Source organism: Aspergillus welwitschiae (assembly GCF_003344945.1).
Source record: "Aspergillus welwitschiae strain CBS 139.54b unplaced genomic scaffold BDQ94scaffold_26, whole genome shotgun sequence".
NCBI classification, from domain to species: domain Eukaryota; kingdom Fungi; phylum Ascomycota; class Eurotiomycetes; order Eurotiales; family Aspergillaceae; genus Aspergillus; species Aspergillus welwitschiae.
In genome coordinates, this window is record NW_020798720.1 from 294,905 (window position 1) to 315,384 (window position 20,480).

The 20,480-nt window shown below is 48.1% G+C and overlaps 6 protein-coding genes across 6 annotated transcripts; 3 read left to right on the forward strand and 3 right to left on the reverse strand.

Annotated features, from left to right (window-relative positions):
* Window positions 1–144: 144 nt before the first annotated feature.
* Window positions 145–825, reverse strand: BDQ94DRAFT_160921 (uncharacterized protein; the record flags this gene model as incomplete). Its single annotated transcript, XM_026769281.1, has 1 exon — window positions 145–825. One exon carries the CDS (start codon window positions 823–825, stop codon window positions 145–147), a length of 681 nt encoding a protein of 226 aa, XP_026624057.1.
* Window positions 826–3,242: 2,417 nt separating this feature from the next.
* On the forward strand, window positions 3,243–5,732 carry BDQ94DRAFT_160922 (oxidase ustYa family protein; the record flags this gene model as incomplete). The annotated part of the gene is made up of 9 exons (XM_026769282.1): window positions 3,243–3,260; window positions 3,370–3,486; window positions 3,568–3,813; window positions 4,137–4,197; window positions 4,256–4,298; window positions 4,568–4,863; window positions 4,914–5,182; window positions 5,270–5,524; window positions 5,622–5,732. The coding sequence occupies 9 exons, from the start codon at window positions 3,243–3,245 to the stop codon at window positions 5,730–5,732; spliced, it is 1,416 nt and encodes a 471-aa protein (XP_026624058.1).
* A 345-nt stretch (window positions 5,733–6,077) lies between these two features.
* On the reverse strand, window positions 6,078–10,958 carry BDQ94DRAFT_180747 (type I polyketide synthase; the record flags this gene model as incomplete). Its single annotated transcript, XM_026773708.1, has 10 exons — window positions 6,078–6,268; window positions 6,574–6,811; window positions 6,952–7,044; window positions 7,107–8,350; window positions 8,411–8,857; window positions 8,918–9,353; window positions 9,409–9,521; window positions 9,593–9,716; window positions 9,776–10,289; window positions 10,363–10,958. The coding sequence occupies 10 exons, from the start codon at window positions 10,956–10,958 to the stop codon at window positions 6,078–6,080; spliced, it is 3,996 nt and encodes a 1,331-aa protein (XP_026624059.1).
* A 2,286-nt stretch (window positions 10,959–13,244) lies between these two features.
* On the reverse strand, window positions 13,245–14,720 carry BDQ94DRAFT_172478 (sulfatase family protein; the record flags this gene model as incomplete). The annotated part of the gene is made up of 1 exon (XM_026771961.1): window positions 13,245–14,720. The coding sequence occupies one exon, from the start codon at window positions 14,718–14,720 to the stop codon at window positions 13,245–13,247; it is 1,476 nt and encodes a 491-aa protein (XP_026624060.1).
* A 728-nt stretch (window positions 14,721–15,448) lies between these two features.
* Window positions 15,449–17,267, forward strand: BDQ94DRAFT_160925 (putative rhamnogalacturonase; the record flags this gene model as incomplete). The annotated part of the gene is made up of 7 exons (XM_026769283.1): window positions 15,449–15,890; window positions 15,956–16,034; window positions 16,085–16,292; window positions 16,353–16,487; window positions 16,547–16,760; window positions 16,818–17,123; window positions 17,179–17,267. The coding sequence occupies 7 exons, from the start codon at window positions 15,449–15,451 to the stop codon at window positions 17,265–17,267; spliced, it is 1,473 nt and encodes a 490-aa protein (XP_026624061.1).
* Window positions 17,268–18,136: 869 nt separating this feature from the next.
* Window positions 18,137–19,843, forward strand: BDQ94DRAFT_180748 (putative MFS transporter; the record flags this gene model as incomplete). The annotated part of the gene is made up of 1 exon (XM_026773709.1): window positions 18,137–19,843. The coding sequence occupies one exon, from the start codon at window positions 18,137–18,139 to the stop codon at window positions 19,841–19,843; it is 1,707 nt and encodes a 568-aa protein (XP_026624062.1).
* Window positions 19,844–20,480: the final 637 nt, after the last annotated feature.

Below are 20,480 nucleotides of genomic sequence, written 5' to 3' on the forward strand. Positions count from 1 at the left end.
ATAATTGTCGGAAAAGTGTCATAGATCGCAATATATCAACAGGCTACATTAACATTCTATCAAGAAAGAAAGTATAGTACACATGTAAGAACACAACCCCCTTTCCACCCCTTCTTCCACAGCACACCTTACATAATCCAACTCCTAAGAGATAACAGTAACATTATCACCCAAGTTCCTGCAGTTCTTAGGCAAAGTCACGACGGCACCCTGACCCCTGGCCACATCCGAGTGATTATAAGTCAGGTTAAACGCCATAATTTGGCCCACAGTGGAGCCAATCTTGTCGGCCAAATCCTTGTACGTGCCATAAGTGAAGTGATACGGCTCAACCTCACACACACTAGGACTGCACTGAGGGACCTTCAACTCATTGTCCACCTGGACCAGTGCATCAGGATCACTAACCCCACCCTGAGCGGTTTCGGAAAGGGCTTCGACAGTGATATTCAGTCTCAGCGCGATGGTGCGGATGGTGTCTCCCTTGACGGTGTAGTAGGTGTGAGGACCGCCGGACACGCAGTCGGCGTAGTTGTCATTGGGGCTGGGGAAGAGCAGACAGGTGGAGTTGTCGGGAGTGCAGGTCTCCGGAGGGATGAGCAGTTGTTCTCCCGTCAAGAAGGGGATCATGGCATCCGCCATGCGGTTGAGTCGGGCGATGTCGCAGATGCCGCGGTTTACGGAGTTGGAGACGCTGGCGATGGTGTCGCCGTCTTGGACGGTGTAGAGACCGACGGTACTGTTCAGGTTGGAGCGGTTGCATGTAGGTGCTGCTGATGCTGCCGAGGCAAGGAAGGGCAATGCTGCAAGGGTTAGGAAGTGCATAGTGGAAGGATTGATTTCAAAAGAATGGCCTTCTCAAAGAGCGACAAAGGTTTGTAGTAAGAGAGTGACTTTTTGCTGTAGGATGAGTGGAGTGTAATTGCTTGACTTGTGGGCGAGCGCGGTGCCATCTTTATATTCATACAAGAGATTGAATCCCTCCCACGGTAATCGCGCGTGATGATGCGTCCAATGTCGCAACCAGATGTAATATGCGACGGGATCGTTGTGGAGGGAGCGAAGGCGATCTTTCGCATACGCGTCAGCTTAAAGTATATGGCAAACTCGGAGATAATGGCTTCCCGTGGGGACGGCCCCGCAATGGCGAAGATCTTATCCCGACTGTGTATGCTCACAGTTGCCATCCGGGGGCTGGGCCCCGAATTTTGCAAATCCCGATGTTCATACTGGACGACCTGGATGACGAAGCTGTGCTGCGAAAGGAAGTGGGTTTGGATAAATGCGCTGCATGTTGAAGAAGCTATGCTAGCGTAGTGGAAACTGATGGCTATCAATCTCCGGCAGTCGCGCGTATGCTACTGCGAATTGTGCCTTGAAAGGTAAAAGAGTATAGAGAGCAATATATATTGTGGAACACCTTTCTCCGTGTCCGATATTGTTATGGCCTTGGAATAGATTGACTTATCAGTCTTTTTCTTGGTATTGTCGCCCTTAATTCATTGGCCAATCCAGAAACAGCCTACTTTAGAGATACAGCAAGCGTTTGGTTTTCCCGGGGGAAGGGGGTGATTTGCTATTCCAGCACAGAATTTGACATGACCTGGTCTTGGTCGTCAACATTCAAAGAAACGAGAATCATACACTAAATGATTATCAGAGAGACAATTAGAGACATAATCACACCCTTTAAACTATCTTGGCATAATAAGCCCTAGCATCCACCCGGCAATGGCCGCCAGGGTCCGCCGGGATGCCGATCATTTCTGCCCCCGGATATCCCTCCCGAACGAAATCCGCATTCGGGAGTAGCTTGCGAGAGAGCGGGACCGTATCCCCGACCTTCCCGGGCCGGGTGCGCATGGCAATGACAAAGCTTTTCAAGATATGAAACGTTATCCAGAGCATTTTCACAGAGGGGACTTAGTATTAACTCAATAATAATAGTGAATTTCGAGCAACATTGCTTGATCATGCATGCTTAGTACCACTAGCGTTTGTGGCTTGTGTTAAATATATCCTGTCTCGCTGTTGCATTATGTACTTGAATATCTCAGATATCAGTAGCGCTTATTCTACTTCCATTACTGTCTGCTGTAATTCTGCTATTTGCATCTGCTGCTATCTTATCTGTTCACTGGTATCCATATTCTGTATTTGATATTTGTTCCTGTCTTTTCTGTAGATTATACTTGGATTACTCGGTCAATTTGCCCGACATTCCTGACTGAACAGATTGTACGGCGCTCTCAGCTGCTCCTTCACCTAGCCAAATCGAGCATCACTTTCTGGGCCACAATGCATTGAAAAATAGTCTTGTCGATATTGAGTTTCAGATCTGACAGATAGCCCAGACCACCGTTTAGCTGATCACTGTGAATTGAACGGCCCAAATATGTCAATCAATTTCAAGCTGCAGATATGATTACCGCCTTCGAATCAGGTCCTTGATTCATTCCTGAATACTATCTGGAAATGCGCCCAGAACGGAAAGATATACTAGGAATGCTGTAATCGCTTTGTCAGGGAACGATGCTTACTGGTAGAAACAAGGAAAGAGAACCGGTGAAACCTGGTGTGATTCTGTTGTGACTCTTAGAATTATGGTGCAGTCCAGTCATAGAGTGAGCTTCTTAATAGGACTAGCTCCAAGACGCTCAGTAGTTTGGAAGCAAGTAAACAAAGCGCAAAAGAGTGACATGAAAACCTAAAAGCCAGACTTCATTATCCTATTCCGTAAGTCCAAAAATGCCGCTCGTCTGGAGAACCCGGGATCACGCATGTGTTAGAGCCCAATGACCAGGACCCGACAATGGGCTATCCTTTTCCGATGCTCAGGGTGCCAGATGTAAGGGATCCCTGCGCAGTATACGTATTGCCGACTGCCAAATATTCTGGACTCTTCTACTGCGTACAAGAGTTGCTGTTGCGCTTGAGGACAATGTATTGATTTCCATATTTCTATGCGTCCCTTTCAACATCTTCGCGCTCGGAAGGCTGAACTTCAAAAGCAGGAGAATAGCCTTTCTGACGCTTTGCAGGATGGACCTCGAAGGCAGGAGGATAGCCTTCCTGACGCTTCGAATGCGGCTCAAGTGTAGGGTTGTACTCTGCTGCTTCAGCAAAGGCTTCCTCACGGTTTACGTTCATCTATTCAAAAGAATCAATACACAGTTCAACAGAGTGCACTCCATGCAGAGTACTAACATCATGATAGAGGGATCGCCACTGCCACTGTGGCCATGGCCAGGATAATGGGGGTGAATCTCATTGTGGGCTGAGGTTTCGGTTTTTCTCGAATATTGGGTGGATATTTAGGTTTTCAAAACTGAAAATGATCTGGTTTGGCGAAGTAATACTTGGAGGCAGAGTATCATAGCCTTTATATATACTTCGCCGCTGGAGGATGACGTCGAACTACACCGGGCTTGCTACACCATAATCGATGCCCTTGCCATCATCCTGCGAGGTGACCAACGATGTGTGGTACGAATAGGTTCCGTTTCGCTCCACAATATGTGAGAGCCGAAGAAAGGGGTGCACTTGAGAGATCATTTGGAAGTTCAGGCGGAAGGGACGATGTGCGAATTTGACGCCTGTATCCTGACAGTGCACCTGGATCATCACGGTAAAGCCCAGCGGAGGTTGAGTGATCGCCACTTAAGGGGTGCTTCGGTTGAGTTCTACATGAAACAACCTGAGCGCCAGGGAGATTCAGATATGCACATATGCTTGTGCCAATACATTGCGTTATTTAGAGGCGAGGGGGCCTTTGGTGTCGAGTGTCGTCAGCCATCTTACGGAAGAAACGCGGTGCACAGTTTAGAGATTGACATTGACACCGAGTCAATAAAATGGTATGCCACATAGTGGAGTAGTTCCGCGGAACATACTAACGTACGATCTCCGCACTCATCAATGGGCCGCAATATTTCTCGGTCAAGGTCTACAGGCACCTGTCTTGCGTTCGGATATGTAAGGCAAATTCTGCGGTGAACGCGGGAATGACATGAAACATTGTGCAATACTGACAGGTTAAGCAATTCCTGTCGCTGAATAGCAAGGGAGGAACCCTGGAGTGTCCACCTTGCCTGATGGTTATATCTTCAAAGTGCCGTTCCATTTCGTAATCGCAGGGAGTTGACTCCTCTAAGATAGGAAATCACCTGCGAGCGTGCATGACAATGATAGCAAGGAGTGAGATTTGGGCGGGGTTCCTTCCCCTTATATGGCAATGTGTCTGGTCTTCCTGCAGTCTGCCCTTGCTTCTCTTGTGTACAGAACCCGGCTGACAAAGGGTAAGGGGAAAATGTCATACTACGTGACGCGAGTCAGGTGGAATAGTATTCCGGGTAATTGATATGCTCCGGCCTAGCCCCTTGGAATGTAGTGCACCCCGTTAGTCACATCTATGCATGGTTTCCTTCCTGTAATCGACATCTTGAAGGTGAGTTTACGCGGCAATCAAGCTCAGTATCTTTCTTGCTTTAGATTCGCCCTTTTTTCAAATTTATCAATAGCACTCCTTTGGTGCTTACTCAATGGTCAACCGCGACCGATAGCACAGGGCCTTGATGCACAACAACAGCAGCATGAGCTTGTTCCAATCGATCAAAGCTCCATTTTCCAAGAGGCGATATGAAGCTTTACATCACGGATCTGATGAGAATATAGGCGAGAAGCCCTTATGTACAGCTTGCCAGCGCCAGTTCAGAGGTAGAAAAAAATTACGAGAGCTCAATATTTGCGTAATGAGCGGCGTGTTCTTCACCACTGTCATCATATTCCTGCTGCTTGCCGTGTTATTCGACACGTACTTGAACTCGGAGAAGAACGCAGCTCTGCGTGGAAGCCTTTACTGGTGTATGACTGAATCTACATTCAGAGTGCTGCATTAATCTGACTTGAGATAGCCCCAATTCTCGATGATGTGGAGCTACCCCAGCGCATAGCGACAATGAACAGCACTCTCCTACCACCACCAGACCCATCCATCGCCCGTCAAGAACCAGGACCAGAGAACGATGCCGAGTGGTATAAGTACAACGACACGCCACTGTTTTGGCTCACTCGAGAGGAGATCGGAAAGCTAGGCCAAAACCCCGATACAGCTGCAAGATGGGACCGCGAATATTGGGGACACGATGAAGACCTTTATGTGGGAAAGTTGGATATATCACATGTATGGTCCATCGTTCAATCGATTCTTGAGGACAAGTGCTGATCCGTAAATTAACAGCAAATACACTGCCTGGATACCCTCCGGCAGAAGGCCTATGACGATTATCCAGGCTATCATCCCAACCACCATCACGATAAGAGGGAGAGGGATAGTAGCAAAATGGACTGGATCCATCTCAGCCATTGCATAGATATGCTTCTGCAGTTCGTCCTTTGTAAAGCAGACACCGGCATCGTTACCTTCACATATGTTGAAGGGCAGGAGGCCCCTTGGCCCGACTTTCATCTCAAGCGCCAATGTGGGAACCTCGAGCCTCTGCTCGACTGGGCAAAAGGTCGAGAGGTGGGCGCTTGGCAGACAGCACCCCGACCAAAGGATGCATATCTCTGGCCAAATCCGTTTGTAGGAGATCCAGACTATGAACTAGGATATCCTTTAGGGCATCATCACCAAGGGGAGGGCAATCCTCATCCAAATTTGTCTTCAGGTTAGTGGACCTTCAAAGATAGTGCTTGGACGACACGTTACTGCCGGTAGTGGAAGGACTTGATAATGTGGGATATGTTATATGGCAGAAACCAACCCTTGAGCTTGCGGTGTGGGTGCGTTTGTCTATCAACATTGTAGTTGACACTATATGCCATAGTCACGGAGACAATATCTGCTAGTCAACAGTGGGAGGGGTCCCACACGCGGCAAGTTCAGATTAGAGCTATTCTGATATCAAGAAGGCTCCATCACATGAGAAGATACCCAATATTAGTCTCAATTCGAATATAGCTATACTAGACTATAGTGAGATTTTCTAATTTATTTATGCTGTAAATATCACATTCATGAGGTCTTTCAACAAATTTAGAACCCGCTATGTGTCGGTGCCCGGCACACCCTGAGTCTATCGCAGCTTCGAACTATGTTCTAGACCGACCATCACCTTCAAGTACTGCCCCTTGTCATCCCAGCTATCATGTGGAGAACGTTGAAATGCCACCGGAGCTGGCCGCTCATCCGTTCCGAAGGGATTTACCACGTAGGCCTGCGATACATGCCAGAAACGCAAACTGTATGGTATGTCTTGAACACTTCCTGGATTGTGTGTGGAGAAATGCATTATGGTGAACGTAATTTACTTCTTAGCGGCAGGATCCTGCCCCTCACCTCCTAGATACTTCTCCCGAAGTGAATCGATGGTGAGCACACCTAGCTGTTGGACGGAACCCAACGAGGTGATTTGCAAGACGTGTTGATTTCTAGCCCAAGATTCTGCCGCTACCATCTGCGGATCCCGACACTCACCAAAGAATCAAGGCCTTGGGCAGTTAACAAGGAGGTGATATTCATATCCTCCTTGCGCAGCGAGATGATCGAGCAAAGCATATTTACAATCTCACTGGTGACAATCTCGAGGCTCAAGTCATCACGCAAGACGTCGGGATTCGCAGCCACTGTGTTGAGAAATTGTTTCAGTGGACTGTCGCCAGAGTCGAGTGCGTTTCTGCGTGACCTATCTGGATTGCGGTGCACGCTCACTCGGATGCCGTCCATGGAAAGGCCATTTAGTCCCCTTGTTTTGGACATGTGGCCGAAAAGGAGGTCAGCAATCCCACCTGAGCATTCGGCCCCTGCGGCCTTTGCGGAAAGTGCTTGACCTCGATATCTGTGGATCGGAGCCGGTCGCAAGTCTCAAGGACACAGAGAACAGTAAGCTGCAGCAGCAAAACAACAGCACTCCTGCTAGAGTTCACCTCGAGAATATCCTAATGTCGTACGAAATCAACATAAGGAGCTCTTTTCATCTTCACCGCTGCCAAGCCATCAACTCTCTCCTGCATGTCCAGGCTGCTGAATGTGCAGCCCTGCATCTGGAGAGCAGGCCGCCCACCCAAGAATGCCACTATGCGCCATCTGCTGCACCAACAGATACTTGGATACGGAGAGCTTTGCCAACGCGCGCTATTTGGATCTTCGTGATTGTCTTTGGTACCCCTGGCCGCTCGATTTTGCGTGGCTCGCCGCCACACTTCACGAAGATTTTCAGCTGTAGACGCTGGTCGATGACAGTGGGATGGATGTGGTAGAATGATTCGCTACCGTGAGATTTTCCATTCACGGTAGCAATCGCATTTTTCCCAACAGGATCCACTGTAATATCATCCAAGCCGTGGAAGGTTGGGCCGTAGGTCAAGCCACGCGTGGAAAGGGCGCGGTACCAGACGATTGAATCGATCCTGCGGGGCGAGGGATCTAGAAGACAACAATCAGGGTTTCGCGCCCCCATTCCACTCCTGACCAATCCAGTACAATGCTTTGTCCAGTGCTCGTTAGTGAGCGAGGAAATGGTGAACCCATAAGCCGCCGAGTCCGACACACTGGTGGTTCTTGCTGGTCTGAGGTTCGTTATAAGCTCCACTGGGGTCCCCGCTTGAAGTAGCAAGGCATTATTAAAATGGAGCTGATGGACGGTATATTCAGAAATGCCAGTGATCCTTCGCATAGCCTCTCCCACCATAGCAACATATTCAGCATCCGGGAAGACAATGTCACCACCAACGCGATGGTCCTTCAGCCACGGCACATCTTCCAATCGAAGAATGTTCTTCCACGCAGGCTCCAAATCGCTAGCCTCGAGCACTGGAGACCCCAGAAGCTCATGATGGGGGAACTTCCGGAAGTTCCACCTCTTCGTGGCCCTGCTTTCTGCCCGGTACGCGGTGCGTTTCTGCCACGGGTAAAGAGGCAAGTTTGTGAGAACCGTCTCATCACCGGTCCCATTGACAAGGCCGAGGTTGACGTCCACTCCGAGGGTATATAAATGGCCCACAGCGACCATCAAACTGCTGACCAAGCCTTTCCTTCTGGCCAGTGTGGAAACGTGAACTGGACTTGACTGGGGTCGGCTGGTTGAGAAGATCTGCCGAAGGGGACCTGCGAGTGTTGAGTGCGGGCCGAGCTCGAGGAAGACTGCATTTCCCGTGTCCTTGAGTAAGGACTGGACTGCTGAGGAGAAGCGCACCGGAGATTCCAGGTTATTCTGCCAGTACACAGCATCCAATTGAGGCGGCCCTGGCTGGGAATTTGCGCTCACCGTGGAATATGGAAGGGGAGGATAAGTTCCAATGTATTTTGTGAGAATGGTCCTGTATGCACCCCCGATGGCTTTCATGTGATCTATTTCCAACCAGTGTCAGTAACATTGGTAAACGTGTATACGTGAGAATTGAGACTCACTTGAATGGTACGCAATATTGAATCGAAGGCGCCTGTAGAAGGTATCCGGCCGCGAAAGTTTGATCTTCTCCGCTACCGCTTCAACCATATCCACATCGCCAGAGATGGTCACACTTTGAGGACTATTCTCACAGGCAATCACGGCGCCCTCCACCAGGAACTCTTCAGCTTCTTGGGCGTTCAAACCAACGGCAGCCATGGCCCCCCTAACAGGCAGTGAGCTGGCTAATTTACCATGATAGAAAGCAATTGTGATTGCTTCTTCTGCGGTCAAACTCCCCATCGCATATGCCGCAGCTATTTCTCCACTAGAATGGCCCACTACTGTAGCTGGCCGAATATTCCACTCAGCAAGTACGTCCACAAGCCCGATTTGAAGGGCCGTGCATAGAGGCTGCACAAACTCCGCTTTGCTGGTCCAGCATCCGGCTGTACTAGCAAGAGTATCTGAATCCTCTTCGTCAGCATCGTTCCTTACAGCTAAGGAGCAGAAAGGAACCGTCGTACCTATAATCGTCCACGATGGAGGGTCCTCCAGTGCCGTCAACGCCAGATCCATTCTTCTGATATTGCTGCGAAAGGAAGGAAAAATTTGCAGAAGCTCCGCTGCCATACCTGCCCACTGCGCGCCTTGCCCGTTGAAGACAAATACCAGGGATGGGTGCTTCGTAGGTGATCTGCGCGCATCAGACACGGCAGGCTGACCATCGTCGTCGCTGGTCACAAAGCCTCGACAGACCATGTGATCTCGACGGTGGCATAGTGTGTATGCGATATCAATTGTGGGTACTCGGCTAGTAGCAAGATATTCCTTCGTTGAGTCAAGTCGCGCCTTGAGTGGTTCTGTGCTATCGGCAGAAACAACATGGAGATATGAGCGTCCTTTGCTGCCTTTGTTCTTCTTTGAATTCCGGACGTAGGACGGAGCTGATTCGACAATGGCCTACCAGAATTAGAAAAGTCCCGAAAGCACCTAAGCCAACTGTTGGGTGTCTTACATGCGCGTTTACGGCCCCAATACCGAAGGAGTTGACGCTAACCCTTTCCATGCGGTTCACTGGCCAGGTTAGCGTTTCTGTGGGCACCTTTAGTCGAGCTTCCTCAAAGGGAACTGTATAGTCACATAAAGCGATGTCAGTAATTGTCATTGAATTAACAAGGCGTGTTTGGATGATTTCATACTGCCTGGGTTGGGTGTGGAGAAATGGATGTTTGGCGGGATCTGTCGGTGCTCGAGAGCTAGCACAGCTTTGATCAGACCAGTGAGCCCTGAAGCACCCTCGGAATGGCCGAGGTTCGGTTTGACCTAGATACCAACCCTGTCAGTTGCAAACCTTGACTTTTTGATCAAAAAATGATTATTACCGCGCCCAGAATGATCCCTTTTTGACCAAAGACTTTGGCAATTCCCGCAGCCTCGGTTCGGTCTCCAACAGTGGTTCCTGTGCCATGAGCCTCGATATAGGCCGTCTGCGACAGGTCCGAAATCCCAGCCTGCTCATAGCCTTTTAGAATGAGCTCTGCTTGGGCCTCAGCGCTGGGAGTAGATAGTCCTGTTGTTTTTCCATCACTGTTTGTACTCGTTCCACGAATCACCCCGCGAATGGGATCATTGTCGCGAATGGCATCCTCCAGCTTCTTCACGTAGATAGCGTTGATTGCCTCGCCGCGAGCGTACCCATCTGCAGATGCGTCGAACGTCTTACACTTTCCATCTGGAGACAGTGCTCGTTCCTCGGTCATGGCAATGGTGTATGTTGGCGTGAGAAGAAGGCTGGTACCTGCCACAATCGCGGACGAGCACCTCCCTGTTGCAATGGCACGTTGAGCCATATGGAGGCCGACAAGAGATGAGGAGCAGGCTGTTCGAACGGTGCAGCTTGTGCAGATATTACGTTAGCAACATAGCCTCTTCCACAGAGTTGGACACGATAGACATATGTAAAACTTACCTGGGTCCCCTGAGATCGTACTGGTAAGAAACTCGATTAGCGATGGCAAAATCGCCAGTGTCACCAACCCGACCCTGCCCCAGATTCTGATAATCCTTGCGGGTCATATCCAGCCAGCCTTCACCAGAGACTCCGACAAAACATCCAATGTCCTTTCCCTGCCATGCAACCTGGCCTCCGCTCTCCATACATTCCCAGACCACCTTTAGTAATAGTAGTTGCTGTGGGTCCATTCCGGCCAGCTCAACAGGGGAGATGTTGAAGAACTCCGCGTCGAATTCGCTGATATCTTCATCCAAGCAATAGGCATACTTGCAACGCAAGGATCCCCTTTGGCCTGACTCGCTATCGAACCCGTCGATGTTGTACCTGTCTGCAGGCAACTCCTTTCGAGCGCACCGCTTGTTCACGAGCAGATCCCAGAATTCAGAGTCGTTCTTGACTCCACCGGGAAGCCTCAGCCCAATCCCTACAATGGCTAGCGGGCAGGAAGTGGTCGTCTCAGTGACTCTGAGGCTTCCCAGTTTTGTCCGAAGAAACTGGTAGAGGGCAACAAGGTAAGAAATGATTCTCACAATGATCACAATGAAGTCCATAATGCAAGGTCTTGACTCCGATAGAAGGATGAGAGCATGTATGTTTCTCTTCTTTCAGATGACGCGGTAGTCCTCTGTTTATATAACCAGTCAGGGACTCCGACCAACCACTAACGCCTAGTCTGCCACTAAAGAAATCCATTCTCCTGATCTTACTATACCAACACTGGCCAGTCATGTTAGCCAGAGTCTAATTGATCATACAGCATAATTGGTACCACCCCAACCCTCTCATTCCGAGAGTTAAAAGCCTACGGATCTGCTAAAGGTCCGACGCATCTAGATGCAGATACAACACATGATTCAGATGAGAGAGATTCGTGATCATGGTATCAACAGATTCACCAGAACATAGTTGCTGTTGTGCAACCCCAGAACATCAGTACTTAACGAGTCATGGTAGGCTGCATTTGTGTATAGACTTCAGCATGGCAACAGTCTCCGACATCAGATGCTCCCTCAACCTCTGCGACACCTGGTATATAAATATTGCCGAGTATGTTGCACAATATTGAACTTTATATACGCTATGAGAGAGGGCTAGAAAACCAAGCGTCGTCTGACGGAAGGGCTGGTTGCCTGAATATGATGTGCACTCCATGTAACTGCTAATAATTACTTAGTAAATGGCTCTATCGCAACTGAACAGCGAGGTCCTAGCTTGCAAGCCAGGGTACTGTCAGTTGAGTATTACTCTAATGGTTACCCCGGCCTCCAAGTGCCAAAGAAGCATGCATTATACGGTGAGCATAAACTCTGCCTGTGTTATTTTGGCATGGATATCTTGGGTGGGACTGCTGCAACCGCCCGCCACGTAGTCTCATTTGAGCCGGTGCACTCATGCACGAGTGTATAAGGCGATCAGATCGCCAGGTGACAGGTCACACAAACTTTAAAACCTGAAGAATTGCTTATATCACATCCCACAGTACACCGTATACCGCATCTGCTAGACAATAGCGTGAGTTATCTCGCTTGAACCATGCTCCCCAATTCGGCAAATCCAGCGCTCTCGAGTGAACTCAGAGATACAGTCTGTCGTTATACGCGTGTTATGGAATACCCGTACTAAAAATTAATTTATCAAGTAGAAACAATTCAGTTGGTTCTGTAGTCAGAGCGCCGATCTTACATATCGGCGTTCCGAGGCTTCCTCAGACCGGTCATGATGTTCTTCCTGCATGACTTTAGACAGTTCGGTCGCGTTATTCAACTTGCTCTTATGAGGAAGGATAATGGACAACATAAATTGAAGGGGTCATAATATTGAAAGAATTTTGTGGCCATAACGGATATACGCAGTATGGACGAAATGCGATAATGCGTACTTCCTGAGCAGAGATTAACTACAGGGCTCAAGAACTTGTGATATTAGTGGATGCCGGTCGAGGAAGCCAGACCAAACGCACCAAACTTCGTACATTAATCATGACACCATGGACAACATGATGGATGCTAGACACCAAATGGTGGCATTCGGGAATCCGACACAAAGAGGTCAACTAGTTTACCGCCACAGCAGAGGCTTGATGAACTGCAACTTGTCCAGCGGACATATCCACGATCATCAGTTGTACGCTGGTAATCGCATGCAGTAGCTGGAGACATGGTCGTCAGGTAGGGTGATAACTCGATGGCAATCATGCTGTGGTGTAACGAGCCAGCTCCTCTCCAATGGCTTACGAATCCCTGTCTTGTTCGTCATATCGCGGTGATTCCAGTATCGGTACTCAGATTCATGGTGGGTGTTGATGGTCTGTTGACTTGATCCCAAGGTTCAAGCCCTAGATCTGCATCTTGCTTGTACGAAGAGGATGGGATGAAGAATGTGACCAGATTTCAATTTTCAGATGAGAGCAGCGGCGCTTTGCGCGTCTAAGAGCCCTCTTCGTACTACTTTAAGCATGAACCCCAATAGCACGTGCGTTCAACATACAGGTTATCAGTTTGCATATGCAGCGCGCGGACAGGCAACACTCCGGCCAATTTCTGAGTATCGCATTCAAATTGATTCAGAGATGGGATTTTATCCATTCGCATAACTAACCATGAAATTCTAAGTTATACCAACTGCGATCAAACTCTCATATGATAGCAACAGATGATTCAAGGTCAAGGCAACACGGCCATGCCCATCTCAGGTAGGATAGTTTATACAAGTATTCATGCGGGGTGAAGAATAATCAATGAAATATTAATATTCTTTAACTTCGCTGGTGTGACCAGGGGTAGGGTTAAACCGACCAAAAGGCTGGAAACGCGACTCATGACGATTCTGAAAGAATGCTAGTTGGTAGCTTCGCTTCCCCATGAAAGATTATGTGGGACTACTGGTCCGTCTTTATTTCCCGGATTCTCGGCATCAAAATCTAAACGGTCGGGGATTCTCAAACCGGCTGGAAGATGGTAACGGACAAACCACACAGACACGCCATCCTTGTACAGCCACGGGTCCTCGGTTTGGCGTTGCCACTTTTCCAATCGCAACCTGAGGTCATCAAGTACAGCGGCATACGCTGGATCCTTTGCCAGATTGTGAACCTCTCTTGGGTCCTCCTCCAGATCGTATAGTTCTTCCGGAGGGCGGAAGAAGTAGTCTCTTAGCTTCCGTCCGCCAACCAGGATATCTGTGTCGGTTGAATTGCGGATATCCTCCCAAGACAATGACCCATAGAGATCGGCGGCAAAGGGAAAATCTAATCGCCAGGCCAGATTCCGGTGGTATTTATACCGGCGATCGCGGATGAACCTTGTTGGCCAGTAATTCGTCACTTCATGGAAAGTGTGCGATCCAAACGTCTGGTCGAAATCGGGTAAGCTGTTGGAATTTCCAAGTATCGGTAGCAGGGATCGGCCCAATCGCTTTTTCTCTGGATCTGTGACCTCGGGATGACCGACGAAGTCAAGAATGGTAGGAAGGATATCAACATAGGAGATCATGTTTGAGCTAACGGCTGGAGGTGTGCTTGGTTGCCTAATTATCAACGGGAGTCTAACACCTGCATCATAGAGCGTTGTTTTGGAGTTGATGAAAGGCGGGCCATTATCGCTGATGAAGATGACGAGGGTGGAATCCTCTAGGCCGGTCTCCCTCAGAGCATCAAGCACAAATCCGACACCTTGGTCAACACGATGGATTGATTTGTAGTATTCGACTAGTTCAGAACGAGTACCGGGTGTATCATTGACAAAAGAGGGAATCGGAACGTCTTCGGGTTCAAGATGAATCTTGGTGATGCGAGGATCATAGTCATCAGTGTTCCCGAAACCACCTCGAGTTCGGTCGCGATGAGGATCATGATACCCAATGGTCAACGCAAATGGTTTGTTGCTGGCTTTTGCTTCCTCAAAAAAAGATCTGGCTTGGTCGGCAATAACAGCAACATCGCGGGTGTCGCTCTCCTTGCGCAGTTGCCACGGATAAACAGCAGATGGGCCCACATGAATCTTGCCCAAGATTCCCGTCCAAAGGCCGGCCTCATTCAATAGATGAGGTAGACTTTTCACATGGTCGAAGGTCACGAAGTGATGACGGTGGCTCGCTAGTCCATATTGCCCATTCTGATGAGTGTGAAGACCAGTGTAAATGACAGAGCGGCTACCGCTGCAGGATGCCGTACTCGCAAACGCGTAGTCAAATCTGGTTCCCTGCTCTGCAAGCCGGTCAAGGTTTGGCGTTTGGATGGTATTGTCTCCGTAGCAGCTGAGCTGTTTTCCGAGATCATCCGCGATCAATAAAAGCACGTTCTTCTGATTTGCCATTGTTGTGAAGAAAGAAAACTCGAGAACAGCTATACAACAGTTTTATCTTTCATGACAAACATGAAATGAGTAGGAAATCGAAATTAATGAAGAGCAAAGGGAGTTCTGTGGGAAGTTGTCGAAGATCGCTTTTGACCCCGCTTAGGGTCACCTATCATTTCATGGGCGGATAATGCAATAACTCACACATACTAGCAGATAGCACCAAGCTACTGCATATTCCACCTATAGGAATAGCTTTGCTGCAAGGATCTCGGGTAATTGGGGGTTGGGTTCAACCTGCTGCATGAACGCAATTCCGTCAGCAGATGATGTGCTTGCGGGTAGAGAGTCACCATAACGGCCTTATCAACCCAATCCTTCTTCCATTATGGACTCGTATTTCGACATATCAATATAAATTAATCACGCCATGTACTCAGTCATCTCAATATATTATTTTCATGTTGCAATGCGCCCTTAAATTAGGAAATCCTGAAGAACTTGAGCTAGTCGCAGGTGCCTGACAGAACCCATGTTTGGTAGACACTGTTTTGTGGTAGATTTGGTCCTTGCAGAAAGTAATAATCACGTACTTGGACGGATGCATGATTTCCTGCCTATAAACAAGAATCATATAAATAATGGGTCTGGGTTACGAACAATCTACGCAGAACAATTTCTTCATCTGAATTATATATCTTTTAAACATATATTGGTAGCGTCGCCACGAGAGCATAGTATTCTCGATGCGTTCCATTTCATTCATACTATTTTCTGTGTTCGCAGGCCTCGCAGCCGGCCAACTGATTGGCCCAGTTGGTCCGACAACCCATCTCGAAGACAAGGATATTGAGTGCAATATTTTGGACTATGGTGGCGTTGCCGATAATGAAACCGATGTCGCAACTTCCATAGAGACCACGTTCACCGAATGTGTGCTAAACAACCCCAAAAGTCGTCTTGTTATCCCCGAGGGCGACTATTTGATCAAGCGCAGTGTTGTTTTGAGTAATGGAACCAATTGGGCTTTCCAGCTTGACGGTCTGATCACCGCGGCATATGGTGGAAATTGGACAGTCGACCGTGAGTTGATACTCCAAGGGTTTGCGGGAGAGCAAATAATAAACTCTACCATCAACGGCGAGGGTGACGGAAAATTCTTACTAGATGTGCTCGTCATTGTGAACGGTATGACTACTTAATCCTCATTCCGGATGACAGGCTTCTAAATACATCCCATTCAATGTGTGCAGCTGTCGATTTCGAATTCTATTCGTCCAACGGGCTTGGCGCATTTCAAGGCCAAGGATATATCTATCGAAATCTGGCAAAGTGAGTTATCTGAAATCCTATTTCTGCACACAGCTGACGAGCTTTCAAAGCACCGACCGCCCTCGACTTGTGAGATTAATCTCGCCCACAAATGCTTCTGTGCATGATTTGATCCTTGTGGATAGCCCCAAGTTTCACATCGTGTTTGATTTTGCTGTGAACCTGGAGGCGTACCACCTTACTATCCGCGGTGCTAACCTAGGAAGCTATGATGGCATTGACGCCATCGGCACCAACTATTACATCCACGATAACGAGGCAAGTCGATAGACCATAAATTAGCAATCTAGCAGTGGCTAACAATAAGACCGATGGTAGGTCACGAATCGTGATGAGTGTGTCTCCGTGAAAAGCCCGTCCCATCATGCCTTAGTCGAGAACCTGGTTTGCAATCAAGCAGGATCTGGTGTTTCAATTGGCAGTCTCAACGTATCTGCGGAAATATCTAACATCGTGAGTCTCATCAGTTGATTCGTTCGCGAGTGGTTTGGCAGATTACTAACATGAAATAGGAAGCTCGCAATATCAGCATTATCCAGGGCAACAATATCGCCTTCATCAAGACGTATCCTGGAGGGTCTGGTTACGTCAAAGACGTCACATTTGAAAATTTCCGCTCTTTGAACAGCCTGTACGGGTTGGACATCAACCAATACTGGCAAAACACATGGGAGCCTGATACCGGTTCCGTGACATTGAGCAACCTTGTCTTCAAGAACTTCTCAGGTAATCTCGGCTCGTGTATCCAGTGAATGCAGCCCTCGTACTGATGCACAAACATAGGATCGGTTGCCGATGGAGCACTCCGCCCGCCATTGTATCTGTTTGCAAGTGACTTGACATTTGCAACGAACGTCACCGTGGAGGAATTCTCTGTCTGGACTGAGACTGGTACAACAGTCGTCAACAAGATCAGCAATATCTTCGGCACTGGGGATGACAGCTATGGAGAGAATGATGGCATTGAGAGCCTCCAATCTGGAGAGTCGCCGTATACGTACACTAGCACCTATACTATTACGGCTTCTCCCACCAATTGGCAAGCTCCATTAACCCCAACCTGGGCTTTACCGAGCACTGGATATGGAAGTAAGTTCAACGAGAATTGTTCTGGTTATCTTTTACATAGCTAACTTATCTACAGCTGCGTCGCCTATTCCAGTCTATACTCCCGCACCTCTTTGGCGCCCTGGTGGAATTGACTATAACCTCCATTATTGGGGAAGCTTTTAGTTACGAAACCTGCAATACTACGTTTAGAAATGGGTTGGGATAGGATGGGAGATTATGTAGATAGAATGAGTTTGATAAAGCTCCAGAGATTGATTGTAAGGTAGAATTGAGCGAATCCTCGCTCTCGCCAACAGCAAAAAGCTGCCTGACATTGCCCAAATAAGAAAATATATTTATCGCATTGCAGTCCCGCTTTCACGAGCATATATAACATCTTCGCACATGCTTCTATAGCCCCACACCAGCATTGCCAAGGAAAATCGAGTGACAGGAAGGCTGTAATGGAGACATCTGTTCATGCCAGAAAAACTACTGGTTCCGTTAGAACATATCTCAAGCACTAGCAATTTCCCACCAATCCAGAGACATGACACCGAACAGGGCCTCGACTGTCGGTAAATTAAGCAAGGAGGGGCATTGATAGATTCCAGGGTCTTGGGTGCGCTATGATTGGAGTAGCCCTAGCTTGTGTCATCCGCGCTTACATGACGACGATGGTCAGCAGCAACATATCGCGGTCAATATGCGCCAACTCAGAGTTAAGCAAGTTGGAAAGCAGCTAGTTGCTGTCATCTTTCATTTAATATAATTTTACTATCATGTTATTAGCATCTTATCACTGAGAACTGCTACTATAGTATGTTTGGTCGTTCTATGATAGCGCAAATGCCCATCACCTCATCATCCTCGCCGATCACGCATCTCCGGGCTCTAGCTCCAGGGAGCTACTTCCCTATGTACGCATCGCATGTATATAATTCCAACCTAGCCAACGTGTATTTACCTTCAGCAAGCCATATTATCTTGTTCGGGCCTGGGTTGGCTGTTATATCCTCTTGACCTTGTCCGGTATACAGATCGCTCCGACTATGGAGCGAAATCCCTCCAAAGCTGCGTCTTCACTGGATCGCGATCAAGTCGAAAGAAGCCAAGACCTGAAAGATGGGAGCTACGTGAACCTTGCCGAGCCAGACGATTCCCCTGGCTCTGATGCAGTCCTTTCTTCTCTCTTCCGTCGATCCAAGAAGCACGACCCTGACGCTATAGCGACCACTCGAAGTGTATTCGATGACCCTTCACTTGCACCATTTTACCAGCCTCATCCAAAGTATGAGAATCTTCATCGCTTCGACCCCAGCGCACGATGGACGTACCGCGAGGAAACGAAAGTTCGACGTAAGACAGACTGGTCAATTCTTCTTTGGATCCTAGTTATGTTCTTTGGGTTGAACCTCGATCGAGGAAATCTGAGCAACGCCAACTCGGATAATCTTCTCGGCGATCTGAACCTAACCACCAATGACTACAACAACGCACAAAAAATGTACCGGGTGGGTTTTCTGATTGCAGAGATCCCGTCGCAGATGCTTGGAAAAGCAATCGGTCCTGATCGGTGGATTCCGGTTCAAATCATCTTGTGGAGTTTTGCGTCTGGAGGACAATTCTTCATGCACAATCGTGCAGGATTTTTCGCTTGTCGCTTCTTCATAGGGCTGTTCATGGGTGGCTTCATTCCTGATTCCATCTTGTACTTGTCTTATTTTTATACGAAGGCGGAGATGCCGTTCCGCCTGGCACTGTTCTGGTTCACTGATTCGATATCTGGTGTCATCGCATCATTCATTGCGTACGGTGTCTTGCACATGCGCGGCGTGGACGGAAGGGAGGGATGGAGATGGCTTTTCCTAATCGAAGCGCTGATCAGTTTTGTGATTGGCTGTCTAAGCTTCTTGTTTCTGGTCCCTGGACCCACTCAGACCAGAACGTGGTGGAACCCCAAAGGAATCTTCTCAGAAAGAGAGGAGACGATTATCGTTAACAGAGTGCTGCGAGATGATCCATCCAAGGGTGACATGCATAATCGCCAAGCGCTGTCCCTAGGGATGTTATGGAAGAGTCTCAAAGACTATGACCTCTGGCCGATATATATCATCGGGATCATGTTCGAAATTCCGACTTCACCACCAAAGTCTTATTTGACCTTGTCACTCACGGGAATTGGCTTCTCCACATTCCAAACGACCCTCTTGTCCATCCCTGTGACCGTCTTCGCCGCTATCAATCTTGTCCTCGTCGCGCTCTTATCTGAGTTCTGGGGACAAATCTCAATTGTGTGCCTTCTAACACAGTTGTGGTCACTTCCACTCCTCATTGTACTCTACACATCTGCCGGAAGCCTTTCCAACTGGGGGCTATATGCCGTCTCGTTCATCTTACTGGGCTGGCCGAATCCTCAAGCTGCCCAGGTGAGTTGGTGTTCGCGATTGAGCAACAGTGTGAGAACCAGAGCAGTCAGTGCAGCAATTTTCAATATTATGATTCAGCTTTCTGGAATTGCGTCCTCCAACATTTACCGGTCGGATGACAAGCCTCTCTACCGCCGAGGAAATAGACAACTGATCGCGATCAATGTTGCCACTATTGTCATGTACGCGTTGGCGAAGTTTTATTATGTATCTCGGAATCGGTGGAAGAAAGCTCAATGGGACAAGATGACGGCGCAGGAGAAGGCTACTTACTTAGAGACAACGACGGATGAGGGGAACAAGCGGCTTGACTTTTATTTCGACAGTTGAAAGGGTATCATGCTGCTCGGATAGTGCGTGGTTTTTGTAGGGGACGTGCTTGTCAAAAGATTTCGTGGTCAGTAGCGGACGGCACTAGTGAAAAGCAGACTGTTTATAAACAGGACAAGCAATCAATATAGGGACTAATCATGAAATTAACTATCCGTGCATCAGTGGAAGGATAGTGAACGAAGCAGGTTGTTTGGAATTAAAGATCATATTTACCCAGGCCTCAGTAGAATCTGTTCTTCGTACTCTCGACTACCATACACAATCGGAGAAATGTAGGGTAGGATCTTAATCGAAACAGCAGATGCCAGACGTGAGGTCAAGGACCACATATTAATGTCGAACAAAGTGAATTCAATTTCACTTGATCTCAGAAAAAGATTTTCATAGGGCTTATCACTATAAAGTCCGCAGTGGATAATTAAACTCTAAGTTGGGCGGAAACGAAAACGAAAACGAACCAAAATAGAAACAGGGTCCTGCGGCTTAAACGAATATACGAGCGGATCCTCACGAATGTACCCGGTACCATCAATGAAAAGGTCACCAAAATTTCAAGATAGGATTCATATAACCAATAGAAACGTCTGAGCAGAAGGTAGTAAGTGTTCCAAATATTCTGATCCAGTCGACTTCT